The sequence below is a fragment of the Canis aureus genome, chromosome 35 (assembly GCF_053574225.1).
Source record: "Canis aureus isolate CA01 chromosome 35, VMU_Caureus_v.1.0, whole genome shotgun sequence".
NCBI lineage: Eukaryota > Metazoa > Chordata > Mammalia > Carnivora > Canidae > Canis > Canis aureus.
In genome coordinates, this window is record NC_135645.1 from 4,279,157 (window position 1) to 4,294,270 (window position 15,114).

The 15,114-nt window shown below is 48.9% G+C and overlaps 1 protein-coding gene across 17 annotated transcripts in view; it reads right to left on the reverse strand.

The window, feature by feature from the left end:
- The window catches only part of KALRN (kalirin RhoGEF kinase), a 660,095-nt gene extending 645,730 nt beyond the window's left edge, over nt 1–14,365 (reverse strand). For all 17 annotated transcript variants that reach the window (XM_077884356.1, XM_077884355.1, XM_077884353.1 and 14 more), the window contains exon 1: nt 14,256–14,365. In XM_077884356.1, the coding sequence (XP_077740482.1) occupies nt 14,256–14,328 (73 nt within the window). In that variant the 5' untranslated portion in view covers nt 14,329–14,365. The remainder of the gene's footprint in view (nt 1–14,255) is intronic.
- Nucleotides 14,366–15,114: the final 749 nt, after the last annotated feature.

Consider the following 15,114-nt stretch of genomic DNA (forward strand, 5'->3'; position numbering starts at 1 on the left):
CCAAGGTGACTACCTACTTAGGTGAGGCAGGTGTAGAGCTTCTGACTTCTCACAGTTGGCACTGAGTGAGCTGGGGAATCACCTATTACTTTATTCCCTGGTGATGGTACTCAGAGGTCCTCGGAGAGTCAGGGATCAAAGGCCTGAGGTCAGATCGCTGAGGCTACCACGTGCAGGGGCTTTGACTCCATAGGCAAAGAGTCAGAATATGAATGTTAGTGCTGAGTAGTAACATGATACCCCAAAAAGCAGGACAGGTCTAGCAACACCTTTGCAAATACCAGTACAAGGATCAGACCAGACCAGTCATTATTTAGTGGCTTCAAGCACCATTCTCTCCCTGCCCCCACCATTACCATCACAAGTTCATGTGTGCATCTCTACACACCCAGACTCCAATCTGATGAGAAGTGGGAGAATGGGAGAAAATTTGAGTGACTGAGAAATTCACCTGAAATAAATAATCATCAAAAAAAAAAAAAAAAAAAAAAACTAATCCAGGAAGAGAAAGAAAAAAAAAAAAAAAAACTTAATATGCTATAAATTAGTCAAGTTGGAGTAGGGTCTCATGAGAAAGATTAGCTCTACATTAGAAAATTTAAAAGCTACATTTTCTTCACACGTCTGGGTAATAAAGAGTAATAAGGTAAACCGGGCCACACTGTCACCCATCAGAAAGAAAACCGCAGCCGTTCTGGACACTTAGATGAACCACTCTTCCACTCTTACACACACGCTTCTCTTCCAAAAACAAATGGAACATATCATGAAATGTTTCACTCCATCTCCGGTGCTGCCAATTTCCTACCAAACATGAAAAAATGTACAGTCCTCAAATGCAGTACGGGCTGTCACTCCCATCCAAGTCCCCCAGCTCATCTTTCAACCACACTCAAAACCAAGGGAGAGCCCAGAGAAAGGCAACGGACAAAAACTCCTTTCATGTGTAGTCAGCAATTTTGTTTGCCCAAAGCATTCTCCTTCTAGTATCTCATTTTATCTCATACTCTTCTTATGAGGTATATGGCAGGACAAGTATGTTTACCTCTTTCTTCCGATGAGGAAACAGAGGCCCCATCTGTAAAAACGGACGTGTTAGCCAGCTTGGCCAAGTCACAGAGCTAATTAATGAAGGGCAGAATTGGAAACCAAGGTCTCTTGAATCACATCCTTGGATTCTTCTAACCAAACACAGACTATGGGTTTTGCACACACAACCTAAAGCACTTCCATACCTGTGGTATTGGAATTAACTTTCACTCAAGCCCACAGAATATATGTGGCTTCTTAAAATTTTTATTATTATTATTTATTATTATTATTATTAGATTGGCTACTTGTGACTGCAAATCTGGCTCCTACATCACTTCAAGGCACAAGCAAAAGAGGCGAATGCCCTGGTCCATTTATTTAAATGTCACTAACAAAGCGTCCTTAAACATTACATAGAAAGTTACCCTTCAGAGGACAGGAACTGGCTGTCCTCCCTCTCTTCTGAGGATAAAAGCAGAAAACCGTCCTGAACCTACAGTTGTCCTACAGTCACCTTTGAAAAGCAGAAAACCGTCCTGAACCTACAGTTGTCCTACAGTCACCTTTGAAAAGGATCAAATAATGGGTGACCCTTCTTGCTACTCTTTGGACAAAATAATGTCCCAGATCAAACACTGGTCCACAGAAAGGCTGGGTTATAAATGTCCATCATTAGGAGAATGGTTAAATAAAACATGGCACATCCATACAACAGAATGTAGCACAACTCTTAAAACAAATGAGGTAGAGTTACAGGTACTGACATGGAAAAATGTCCGTGATTATAAAGTGATAAAAGCAAGTCGCAAAATAACAGGCATAGCACAATTTTCCTTTTTGTTGAATACAATAAGAAAGCAAGCTATGCATTTGTATAAACACGTACTTGTATATGCAATAGGACTATATATCTGCGGAATTTATCTTAGCATCAGTGAGGAAGAGGGAGAAAGAGCATTCACTCTTGACCACAGATACTGTACTTTTCTTTCGCATAACTATTTTTGGCAGCACGTGTCAATGCCTTTACCCCTCCCAACAACCAACAGATCCTGTCTTCCTATGTTATCCCCATATAAAGATTAGTTGGCTTATGAATGTCTTGTATTTCATACATTTATAGTAACTGGGGGAAATGGCTGCATTTAGGAAAAAGCCTACCACCTCCCAATATGTTTTTCACCTTAATTTAATGATCAAAAAACACACCATGGATCAAAGGAGAGAGTGCCCTTAGGAAACAAGACCACAAGGAAATAATCTCGAATTAACAGACAGGGGTTCTCTCTGGGTGATGGGATTACAGTGGCGTTTCTATCCTTTACAGGCATCGTATTTTCCAAATACTCTACGGTGAGCCAGCATTACTTTCATAATAGGAAATTAACTTTAGGATAAAAAACAAAATGTTCTATTAAAGTATACCAAAAATCAAATCTCTCTAAATGAAACCTTATTTACCATTTATTATTTATTTAATTATCTTTTAGCTTATAGACAATAAGCACTATTAAATGAATCAATGAATGAGTGAAACTACCTTTCTGATTGATCTCCAATTAGCCATCTTTTCCTATATCAGTCCTCACAACTCAACAGGACCATAAACTCTTCAGAAACAAGGACCATTTGCCTCTCTCTTTAGGAGCACCCTTAATATCTAGCATGATACTAGGCACATGGCATACACTCACTTAATACTGATTAGTTAATCCAGTTGTGTGATTTTTCTCTGACCCGGAAAAAAAAAAAAAAAAAAAAGAATCACCCACCCAATCACATTTTAAAAGTCTTTGTTCAAGTACAATTTTTTGTATGCATAAAATTGCACTCATTTTCTCTGAAATTTCAAAAACAGATCACACCTGTGATCAAGAAACAGAACACTACCCGTACTCGCAAAATGTCCCTTCAATTAACAGTTCTTTTTTCTCCTTACTTTTACTACCAAACTTCTGGAACAGTGGTCTGTCTTCATTTTCACCACCTCTTCGTCTGTTTCAGCCTCAGCACCCCCTCTTCAATGAGTCCCACACCCATCCAGCGGAGGCTGTTGATCCTTCCATACTTTCAGTACGCACTCCTCTTTATGGCACTTACTATGCTACACCGTGATCGTTTGTTTATGTGTCAGCCAATCCCACTAGACTGTTACTCTCCTGTGGGAAAGATTATTTCCCACTTGTTTGTGTACTCCCAGTGCCTGGGAGTAGGTATTAGGTGCACTTAGTAGGTGCACAGCTGGCATTTGACACTTGAAAGAATGAGTCCACTCACTGAGATCTGATAGTCTGCTAAAATTGACCAGTGCTTTGTCTAGTTTTCATCAAAACTAATAATGATATTTAGCTGTCAAAACTCAGTGGTTGGGATCCAAAAAATGGCGAAAATTATACTCCTCCAATATTTGGTTAAGCATTCTCTTCATATCCAAGTATCTGAGCACGTTATGTGACAATGCTCGGGGATACAGAAAAGAGACTTAACATCTAGCACCCACCCTCCAAATTAAAGCTGTGACATTACTCCCAATGGCACTCTGTCCTTCCATGGCCATACACCCAACATGGAGTCCTGCCAATCTTTTTCCCCAACTGCTTCTGGAGCCACTCCTCCCCCTCCTCACAACCTCCTTTCCAGGACAGTAAAAAGTCAGAGACAGAAATCCCCCAGGAGACTCCAGACTCCTCCTCCCAGCCCCCTTTTGTCACATCCAATTAACCATCTGCCAGTCTCCCGGGCCTCCTCCTAGGCCCACTGTCCAGCTGCCAACTCAATACTGTTTCCCCACCCCCATAGATGCCCATTGTCCCTCGCTGCGGGGTAAGAGCGTAAAAGGCGGGGATTTTAGCTACATTCCCAGTCCCCGCCTGCCATGCCCTGGAATAACTATAATTACAAGCTTAAAAATTCCATCCTTATCTATCTCTGCACTGTTAGGGAAGGGACGGGAAAAAGAAGCTACTGAAGAATCATAATTTTCATCATTCAGAAAATAAAAAGGTTCATCTAGCTAGTAATATGATTATAATAGATGTGTAATATAGTCATGCAATTATATTCTATTATTAAAATGTAATCCCCTTTCTATTACTATTTATAATATGTACGTAACTATCATAATATACACTATATCTCTAAACATCAAGCAATTCTGAGAGGTAAGGATGTTTTTTACCCATTTTACAGATGAAGAAATGGAAGCTTAGAGAGGCTGTATAACTTACACAAGGCCACACCTGTCAATTCCTGTTCTAAGACTAAGATTCTGGGACTGAGCCATACCTAAGGGAACTCCCACCTCCTCCTAGCCTAGGGACTCTAAATCCAGTCCCATATGGCCCACCTTATGGTAACGGCAGCCCCTGGATTCCTACTCCCCCTCGCCCTGGAAGGCCACATAAGACCCCTCACTTGATGACGCTCTTGGGTTTGTCCCTAAAATGAGAGCCAGAGGAAGTGCTTTGGGGCCAAAGGATGGGTGTGCTCATTGGCATCTTCCCTATTGTATGAAGGGTCCCTCCTCACGGAGAAGAACGTACAAGGGACTCTCCCATAATCCCTACTCTGCTTCCTCTTTCTTCAAGGACCTTCTAGAGACATTAAGGAAACTGGAAATTCAAGAGTACCTTCCATTCCTGACAGAAATAGCGCCTGATGGCCAGGCATGGACCCCTCCTCAGGAAGCTGCCTGACATCTTCTTGCATGGGTCTACCTCCCTCTCTCCTCCCCTCACTCACCCTCCACCCCAGAGACTAGCCTCTCTGCCTCAGGCTCTGTAGGAGATAATTCTGCAGACCCGACCACAGGCTGAAGAAAATCCCACCTCCGCTTGCAAAAGGAAGCCACCAGCACTTCTAAAGAGATTGCTAATTTGGGATCTCCCAGCCGGCTCCCCAGCTTCTCTGCCCAAGGGCCTCCTAGGGCCATACCACCCCAGTTCATCCATTTCACAGCTGCCCTCAGCTTCAGTGACCCTCCCCAAGCACACCACCGGCAGCCCCTGGACTTCCGACTAGAGGACGCCCTCTCCACTGGGGCCGTTGATCACCCATGTTGCACCCTCAGCCAAGGTCCTTTTCCAGCCAGCTGCCTTACTAAGGTCTGCCTACGCCACCTCTCCCTCTGGTCCCAAGGCTCACCCCTCTGCCGACCTTGAGATCCACCCCTCCAGGCCCATCCAGGACCTTCCTCCATCCATTGCTTCTCTCTTTCCTAAATATTCACTCTCTTCCTCATGCCTACCTTCTTCCTCCTCCCCATCCCTAGGTATTCACATATCTTCCCTACCTAAAAAAAGCCTCCCCTCAACTGCTACCCATCTCCAACTACCTCACTATTTTTAACCTTCCCTTCACAGCCAAACCTTTCCAAAGAGTCATCTATATGCACTCCCACCACTTCCTCCCATCCACTGACTCCCATTCCCCTTGCAATTTGAATTCCACCTCCCCTACATGATTGAAACTTATTCAAAGGTTACCGATGATCCCCCAATTTCCAGAACCAAGGCTGCGTGCTCAGTCTCCATCTCCCTCCACCTCTCTGCAGCATTTTTCTCCAAGCACTCCTCTCCCTTGGTTCTCCTCCAGCCCTTTGCTGTAGGCTTGAGCCTACAGCCCTGTCCTTGGCCCTCTGCCCTTAAGTCTGTATATGCTTTTCATTTATTATCTCATCTATTCTGATAGCTCCAGCCACAACTTCTTACAGATATCTCCCAGATCTGTATTTCCAGCTCTGGCCTCCCTCCAAAGCTCCAGATTCCCTTCCTTACCCGCCTACGGAACCAACACCTCCCCTAGCTCTTTCACTGACACCTGAAATGCAACATGTCCCAAAGTAAACTCCCAAATCCTCCCTCTCCTCCTGCCTCCCTATAGCTGCTCCTCCTCTTCCTAACTCCTGCTTTTCATTTAAGGTACCTCCGTCCTCCCAGTCACCAGGCTGTAGGATGTGGAGTAATCCTTGATTGCTGCCTCTTTCTTGATGCCTCTATATCCAAGTTGCCCAGTCCCATAGACACTATGTCCAAGAGGTCCCTCACATCCACCCCCTCCTCTCCATTCCCACTGTGGCATCTCAAGTTCAGACCTGCCTAACCTGTCACAGTGGTCTCCTAATCCAGCACTGGCCAACAGTGCCTCTCCCATTCCAATCGACCCTCCATAGGGCTACCAGATTTCTCTTCCTGCTCATGTCACCACCCTATCCAGAAATTTTTAGTGGCTCCCAGAAGAAAACTGCAGATAAAGACCAAACTCCTTGGCCTGTCATTCAAAGCCCTTTATGATGGGGAAGCCCAGTAAATGTTTGATAAATGTAGCAATCAATCAACCTGGTCTCCACCCCCTTCTAAGTTTTATCTCTCATTGATCCTCCACCTGCATCCTCTGAGTCCTATCAAGTGGACCCCTTGAAGGCCCAAATATGCCATGGGTCCTCATACCTCCCTCTAACACTGTTCCAACCTGGGAACACAGAAAAGCGTGTCCTCCCCATCTAGATCCTACTCCTCCCTCCTTCAAGACTCGGCTTGGCTCGAGAAGTAACCACTTCCTTGAGAGCACAGCTCGTCTGCCACTTTCCACTCTCCTACCTGTTTGTCCCTTGCATCCATGTTTTCTAGCTAATGTCCAGTTAGTTCCCTTCTAATAACGCTCTGGGCAGAAGGGGAGGAGACAAAGCTAATTCTCCAACAGTTTCTTCTTTACTCCCTTGAATTAGTTCTCCTGTCCTCCCAGCTGATTCTTTCTGTTCCTTCACTCCTCAGTAGACACGATTTCAAGGAGCTCTATTGATCCAACAGCCCTGTGGCCGTCAATCATTTCCTAGTTATTTTGCTGCCAGTCATTCACACACAAAGGAGTGGCAGGAGGAATCTGAACTGCGTGCAGACAAGAAGGAGCAGGAAAGGACTGATTCGCTGCACCCACCTGAGGCTTGGCCGAAGCAAGAACTCCATTCTCACTGGGCTCCTCCAGAAGGCACAGGGCCATGTGCCAGGGTCTGGAGGGCTGGCGGTGGGGAGGGGGGGGGGTGACATCATACACTTCTGTGGAGAGGGGAGAGAACAGGAGTGTCCTGACCCGTTGTAAGAAGGGTGCTGCAACCAGTCTCTTTGGGAAACCAAACTGGGAAGCACTGCTTGCTTCCTGGACTGAAAAGGTCCCATAGAGTTCAGATTAAATAAAGTCATGCTTGTCAGAAGAGGCACTTACAGTAATAGAATGCTCGATTTAGAAGGAACTATCTACATGTATTTGGATAGAACTCTACAACTTATAAAGACCTTACACATACAGTATCTTGTTTGAGTCTCTCAGCAGTCGTATGCAGGAAAGAGGAGAGGGGGCTATTATCCTCATCTTATACAGATGTTAAAGTCACTTGCCCAAGTCATTCAGAGAAGTAGAGTGCAAAGGGGAGCGTTCACCTCCCGCTCTCTTGCCTGACCTTCTCAGCCTCCTTCACAGGCTTTACCTTTCTTTCCCACTCCTTATAACCAAGGGCTCCCTGAAGGGGCGTATTTATATCTATTTCCCTTCCTGCTCTATATTCTTTCTTATAATGATGTTATACACTCCCCTAGTACAGTACACAGCTGCAGCAGGTACCTCATAAATATCTGTCAAACAAATGATTGAATGAAAGAACAAAAGACAGCGAAAGCCCAAGCCTAGCCTTCTGATTTCAGAACTCCATCACTCACTTCTCTGGCACCCTCTCCCACCCCATGGCAAAAGCCCCCCATAACTCCCCTCCTGGAGATCCCCCAGCCTCTGTGTAAGCATTTTCACTTAATTAAACCAAAAGGAACAACAGGGGCAGCGAGGAGGTCTTGCCCTACCACTGTGTGTCAGAAATGGCTAGATGCTCTTTTACACTTTTTTCCTATTTAATCTTCCCAACCTGTGAAATAAGCATGCTTAGTCCCATTTTTGCAAAAGTCTGAACATGAGAGAGATATTAAGCAATGTACCCAAGATTCCACTCCTTTGTTAGTGCCACGCTATCTGCTCCAAAGCCCACGATCTTCTGGCTATACCAGGATTTCTCAATCTCAGCACTACAGGCACTTGGGAGCTGAAAATTCTTTATTATCCTGTGCATTATAAGATGCCCAGCAGTACACTAGACCTTGACCCACTAGATGCCAAGTTGTGACAATCAAAAAACTGTCTCCAGGGGATCCCTGGGTGGCTCAGCAGTTTGGCACCTGCCTTTGGCCCAGGGCGCGATCCTGGAGTCCTGGGATCGAGTCCCGCGTCGGGCTCCTGGCATGGAGCCTGCTTCTCCCTCTGCCTGTGTCTCTGCCTCTCTCTCTCTCTATGTCTATCATAAATAAATAAAAAAATAAATATTTAAAAAAAAAACCGTCTCCAGATACTGAAAAACGTTCCCTGGGGGACAATATTGCCCCCAGTTGAGAACCATCACTGGACTATATCATACTGCCTACCTCCAGGAGCAGAAAGAAGTTTGTCAAGTAAAAGTGTTAATTCTCCAACATCCAAGAAGGACCCCTTGTTTCATCTGTTCTAATGTTTTACTGATATTTACAGTCAGGGAGATATTTATCACTTCTCATCTCATTTGTTTCTACAGCTTCAGTTTATTCCAACACCTCTTCCATTCCCCCAAAAGATTATCAAAAAGAACTGGATAGAATGTGCCAATCATCAAGTTATTGACAACTGGCAGCACAGGATGAAGCAAAACCTCCCAAATCTTATGGTGTGTTTAGAAGTCATTGATATGTTCTAAAATATATTAATGTAGAAACAGAATGTATAAGTACAATATTAGGAATGTTAACAGCATTCCGTCTCTGGAACAACAAAGTCCTCTCAATACTCCCCAAGAAGTTCCTAGAAAATGATGTGACCCAAAGTCTAACCCATGATGGGTGGAAGTAAAAGAGAATCAAAAAGGAACAATAAACATTGAATTAAGCATCATTCTGGATCATCAAGCATGTGTCAAAATGAGATGTTTTCCTTTGATGCAAAAGAACCCCTCCCCTTCCGTGCCTGGCATTGCACTGATGGAGCGGTGATATTTACTCAAAGAATTGAACACAATAGGTGTTATTCCAAAATAATATCTTCTTGATGATCTGGACATGATGATATCCAGTTCCTCTGTCCAGGTGGGATGAGGTTATCATCTGAGAGAAAGGTTTAAAGAATCGTATAGTGAATACCAATACACCACCACCTAGATTCAACAACTGCTTATATTTTACCATGTTTGTTTTACCTATGTTAGGAGGAGGTGATTTGTTTTTGTTTTTGTTTCTGATGAATCGCAAGCTTTTTAAAAGATTTTTTTTCCTTGCCTGCAAAGAACAAGTAACTTCAGTAGGGGAGACAAGCCTTAAATATAAAAGAGCTAAAAATGAAACAATACCACTAATGAAGTGAGAAAATGAGCATAAACAAGTGAGTATTTTTAAGAATTCAGAGAACACCGTTGGTCCTGTGAGCTGTCTTCACAGAAGAAGGGGGGTGCTCAAGTCTTTGAAGAAGGAGTTGGATTTGGAGAGTAGGGGTACAGGGGTGGATGATGCCCTTGGGAAGTGAGAAGAGCAGCCTGGCTGCAGCTGAGCTATGAAGTATGGACTTGACCCTGAAGACACTAGGGAGTTACTGCAGGTTCATAAACCAGGCAGCAATGGGATCAAAGTAGTGCCATCTGCCTGCAGGTGCCAATCTGGAGTGGGGGTGAGAAAGCACATTCCAAGGCCATGGGCAGCATAACAGGCTCCGGACTAGGGCAGAGACTGTCGACAAACAACAAGGGCTGATGATGAAAGATAATCCAATAGGAATGATTTCAGGAGAAAAACTCCTCACAGACAATACCAGGTTTTAATTATCATGACTGGGAGAGGGGAGATGCCTCTTACAGAATTAAGGAAGACGGGAGAAGGAGCTAGTGTGGGGAGTTGGAAAGACATACCGAGTTGAGTCTGAGGCTGGCTAAAGTCCAAGAGGCAGCAAAGACTCCAGTTGAAACTGTCTGGACTCACAGGACCAAAGCTCAACAGCAAGACAGACGCAGGAGATACTTCCCCATCAATCTCTTTTCCCTTATCCTCCTGTTGTTTTTTTTTTTTCCTTTCAGTCTCAAAAGAGTTTTCTCCTCTGCTCACCAAAATGAAACTCTTTATATTTGTTAAGGAACCTACTTTTGTCTCACCTCTGCAGGTATCCAACTCAACAAGTCATGTAGCGTCTTTAGTGTTCCCTGTCTATAAGCTTTCTCTCTTCTACCTACAAACCTCTTCTGACTCCCTGGCAAAAAAAAAAAAACACACACACACAAGCAAACAAACAAAACAAAACCCCTCCTTTTCTTGCTAACATTCCTTCTGACTGGCACCCAACCTCTTTTTCCTTTCACTGATAAACGGTGGAAGTAAGGGATTCCTACCCACAACCCCAAATCCCTACTCTGATTGCCTTTTCTGATACTGCACTCCCAAGAGCTCGCAGTGGCCCTGTTTTCATCACATTCAGTGAGCACTCTTCTTGTCCAACCTGTCTGCAGCCTGTCTTCACATCAGAACCCGTGCAGACTCCCTGGGGTCTCCAGGATCAAGTCTTCTCTGTTGCCACATTACAAATAAGGGTTCCCACCCCCCACCCCCACCCCCGCCCCGAATTCTAGCTTTAGTCCTTCCCCTCCTTCCTCCACTCCTTCCGTCTGACAGCCAAAGCTTCAGCTGCATCTAGCCTTGACCCAAAAGGCTGCCAAGTCCACATCACCAGTCTGAATCTCTTGCCTATGCTTCTTAGTTTCATTTTTCCCACCAAAAAAAAAAAAAAAAGCTTCACCTGGCTGTCCAGTTTACCACTCCCAAAGTCAACCTTATTACCTGCCCTGCAAACCGGTCTCCAACCAGACGGTTTCAGTTGACACACTGTGAGTCCTCTACACTCTCAACCCAGCTACTTCCCTTTCCTCATGGGCTTACTTTTCTTCTCTCCCCGATTGCTAGTTTGTCAACAAAATCCCACATTTCTGCCTTTGGAAATGTCTCTCAGAGCTGTCCCTGACTCCCCATCCTTTTTTGCCACCAACCTAGACCAAACCCCCTCCCACTCAGCTCTGAATCACTGTCCTTTCTCTCTGGATTCTTTCCTTTTTTTCTCCACTTCATCAATCATATTACCCCCAGATTAACCTTTCCAAATACCACTTTCATCAGGATGTGTCCTTGCTCAAGAGCCTAAAATGACTCCCTACTGGCTCTGAATCAAACCCAAACCTTCTCTTGGGCTTCCCAGACTCTCTCTCTCTCCTATCTGGTCCTGCCCCACTAGCTATCTCTATGTCCCCTTCCTCCCTAACCTACCCCTTATATTTGATCAGCCCAGGAACCTCACTGTCAATGCCCCCAAACCCCTGTGTGCCTTTTGCCCAAGCGGTTCCTCCCACTCTCCAGCCCCTTCAAGGACTACCTTTGATTCTACTCCATCTATAGTTCTGTCAACTTTTTATCTTATAGAACCATAATGTTTACCAATTGATTAATCTCCAAGTGAGCAATAATTGTCAAACCTCTTTTCAAAGTTTTCCCAGGTCAAAGACCACTTTGAATATTTCTTTTCTATTCCACAGCACCCTGGACAGCAGAAGGCTCCTAGTAGGAGCTGGAAAGTCCTTGTTGGTTTTCTATTCCAATTGGTTTCTTTTCCCAGTTCCTATATTTCGCCTCCTCTACATCATAAAAATGATTGATAAAACTATTATTGAGGTTTAGAACAGAGAATTCCTAGGACGACAGTATGGAATCCACCAATTTATAAGAGTAGTGGGCTGGGTGTGCGTGCCCACTACTCTTATAAATTGGTATAATTGCAGAGACATGATTTAGGGAATCAGCTTAATCAGCTGGTGAAGAGAAGCGAAATACCAAAACAATCAAGGGGCCCAAATGACAGAATTAGAAGGGGGCATGAAACATGCCTAATTAGAAGCACAAGAGTCCAGGGTTTTGGCAAAGCAATCACCAGTTCGTCCTTACATATGCAAAATTTTCCACCAGGATGTAAGGGGTAACTTTAGTGCTAGGGACTTTGAAAATGTGTTTGAAGTTTTCTCGGTTGTTCAGTTGAAGAAAGGTATAATCTATCTGGCCCACCAGGTTCAGTGCTGTTCCATGAAGATGGAGAATGAGAAGGGAAAAAGTCACAAAATATGGCCTTATTCCAGGCTTAAGAATCCTCAGCATCAGCCCAGGCTACAAACTAGAGGGGGTAAGGTCAGAAAGCAGAGCCTGGAGGACCCAGTTGGGGGATGGGAGGGAGGCAGCCCTAGACCTCGCCCCTGGCAGCATACACCCCCCCACCTGCAACTTGTTTCACGTCATCAGTCATTTCCAGCCTTATCCATTGAGAATTTAACCTTTCTCTGATTCTAAGTGCACATAAGACCTACCCTCTCTCCCCCCCCCCAAAAAAAAGGCTACCCAAGAAGGAAGGAGAATATCCTCAATAGGCGTCCCACAGGAGACAGACCCCAGTCTGTTATTTATTCTATGAGTTAAGCCAGGGCTAGAAAATGTAAGCCACACGTTGTGTTTTGAAAGGCCCTGGGAAAAGTAACACATCGGACCATTATAGGCCATTAGCACCATTAACACTGTGTGAAATTATCAGGCCTCCAGAAACTGAACTCAGCTCCAAGGGCCTGGGACAGAGAATGGACAAGAACTAGTATTTAGATGGGTGGGAAGGGGAAGGAGGAGTGGTTGCCAAGAGGTGAAAGTGGGGTCCGGATAGTGAAGGTGAGAAGGCTCACACTCCAAGGGGTTTTTTTTTCCCCCCTTAGAGCTAAGGGAGACTTTGGCCAGAGATGGGAGGCAGCAGAGGAGGAAGGGGGGGGGCTGAAGGGGAGCGGATGTCAGGGGAGACCTCCTGATGAGTGTTTCTGGTTAACATTAGGCCACGGAACCTTTCTCCTAGATGCCAGGTTATAAACTTAGGTCAGGTGCCTCTGTGGAATCCATGCTCTGGGTCCTGGGCAGTGTGTGTGAGTGTGTGTGTGTGTGTGAGTGTGAGTGCATGGGATACAGACTGATGGAGGGGGTGAGGAGTGGATAAGAACCGTGTAGAGAATGCAGGTTCGGGAAGAGGAAGGAGAGGGAGAGAGAGGCAAGGCTGAGCCCTGGCAGGCGGGAGAGGATAACAGAGCCTTCCTCTGCTTTCTCCAGGCCCTGGCATCCGCTCCTGCCCTCCAGTTCTTTCCTCTTCAGACCAACCAGAAAAGGACCATATGGACCAATCAAGTCTCGACTTTTAAAGCCACAAGTCTACCCCACAAAGCACCCCACCCTCTTCCCTAGAGATGACCTCTAGGGCGAGGCAATGAGATTAGGAAACAGATGGATGTGCGGAGAGCCTTCAGAGCGAACCTGCCCCCTGACCCCGCCAGCTCACGTCCTCCAACCCCACTTAGGGAGACAGGGGGCAGATGCGCCGCGGCCCCATAACTTATCGGGACTCCTTGGGACAAAGATTCCAGACAAAATGGTTGCAGACGTGGGAGACGGGGCACGGGCGGCAGCCCCAGGTGAACGCGAGGTGGGGAGTCGCCGGCCACAGGTGGTGGGAGCCGAGGGGGGTCGGGATGCGCTCTGGGCAAGGGGACCGCGGACCCGGGGCGGGGCAGGGCCCGCAGACAGCTGTAGACACGGATCCCGAGACTCCAAATACCACAGGCCGGCGAGGATCCAGTGGGTGTGTAAGAGGAGGACGCTAACTCACACTTCCAGGAAGGAGGGATGCTCGTGAGAAGCTCATCCGTTCCCAGAACCGGGGGAGAGGAGGACACGGAGGAGGGCGGAGGCGCCCACCGCCCCGGAGCCCCGTCCGCCTCGCTTGGGAGGCGCCCCCGGCCCGGCACCACCACCACCGCCCGCGTCCGCCCCCCCCCCCGGTGCCCGCCAGCGCCCCGGGCGCACTGGGGGAGCCGGCGCGGGGCGCGGGGCGCGGGGCGCAGGGGCGGGGGGGCCGCGTCGTCCCATCCGCGCGCCCCGGGACCCGCTCCCGCGAGTGGGCTGAGCCCCCCGCGCGCCCCCCGACGCCGGCCGCCGCGCCGGGCCCCGGGTCTCCGCAACTCCAGCCCGCCCCGCGCCCCGGCCGCAGCCCTCGGTCCCCAAACTTGTCCCGCGCCCCGCGCCCCGCGCCCCGCGCCCCGCGCCCCGCCCGCTTACCTGTCCGGAAGAAGGCGTCCACGTCCGAGTCGGCGGCTCCTCCTTCCTCCGCGGCCCCCTCCGGGGGGTTCATGGCTGGGGGCGGCGGCGGGCGGCGCGGCCCGGGCGGGGGCGGGGGCGGGCGCGGGCGCGGGCGCGGGGTTGGGGGCGGCCGGCCTGGCTCAGGCGGAGGCGCGGGCGGGGGCGGGGGCGCGCGGCGGGCGGGGGGCGCCTGGCCCGGGCCCCCCCATGGCCCCTCCCGCGGGCGCTGGCGGCTGCTGTCCGGCGGGGCCGCTCCGGGCGCCCGCTCTCCCCGCAGCGCCGGGGGCTCCGCTCCGCGCCCGGCCGCCCGTCTCTATTGTTCAGCCCCGCTCCGCTCCGCTCTTTATTTTCCCTCCTCCCGCCCGCCCTCCCCGAGCCTCCCCCCTCCCGCGCCGCTCGCCGCCTCCCTCGCCCGCTCGCTCGCTCGCTCCCTCCCTCCCTCCCGCGCTCCCGCGCTCGCTCGCTCGCTCGCTCTCGGGCTCCCCCTCTGGCTCCCGCCGCCGCCGCCGCCGCCGCCGCCCCGGCTCCTCCCCCGGCCGCGGCTCCCCGAGTCGCCGCCAACAATGACCCGCGCGCGCACCCCGCCCCCCCCGCGGAGCGAGCCCCGGGGCGGGAGCCGCGGTCGCGCACTGCGCTAGGGGAGAAGCCCGCGCGGAGGGGCGGCCGCGGGGCGCGGGGGGCGGGGGCGACTGCGGGCGCCCCACGGCCCCCCCGTCCCCCGCCCCGGCCCGGCCCAGGTGTGCGGCGGAGCCCCGCGCGCCCCCTGCTCGGTCCGCCCCGCCCCGCCCCGCCCCGCCCCGCCGCACTGTCCCCTCTCGGCCCTGACAAAGCCTCCCCT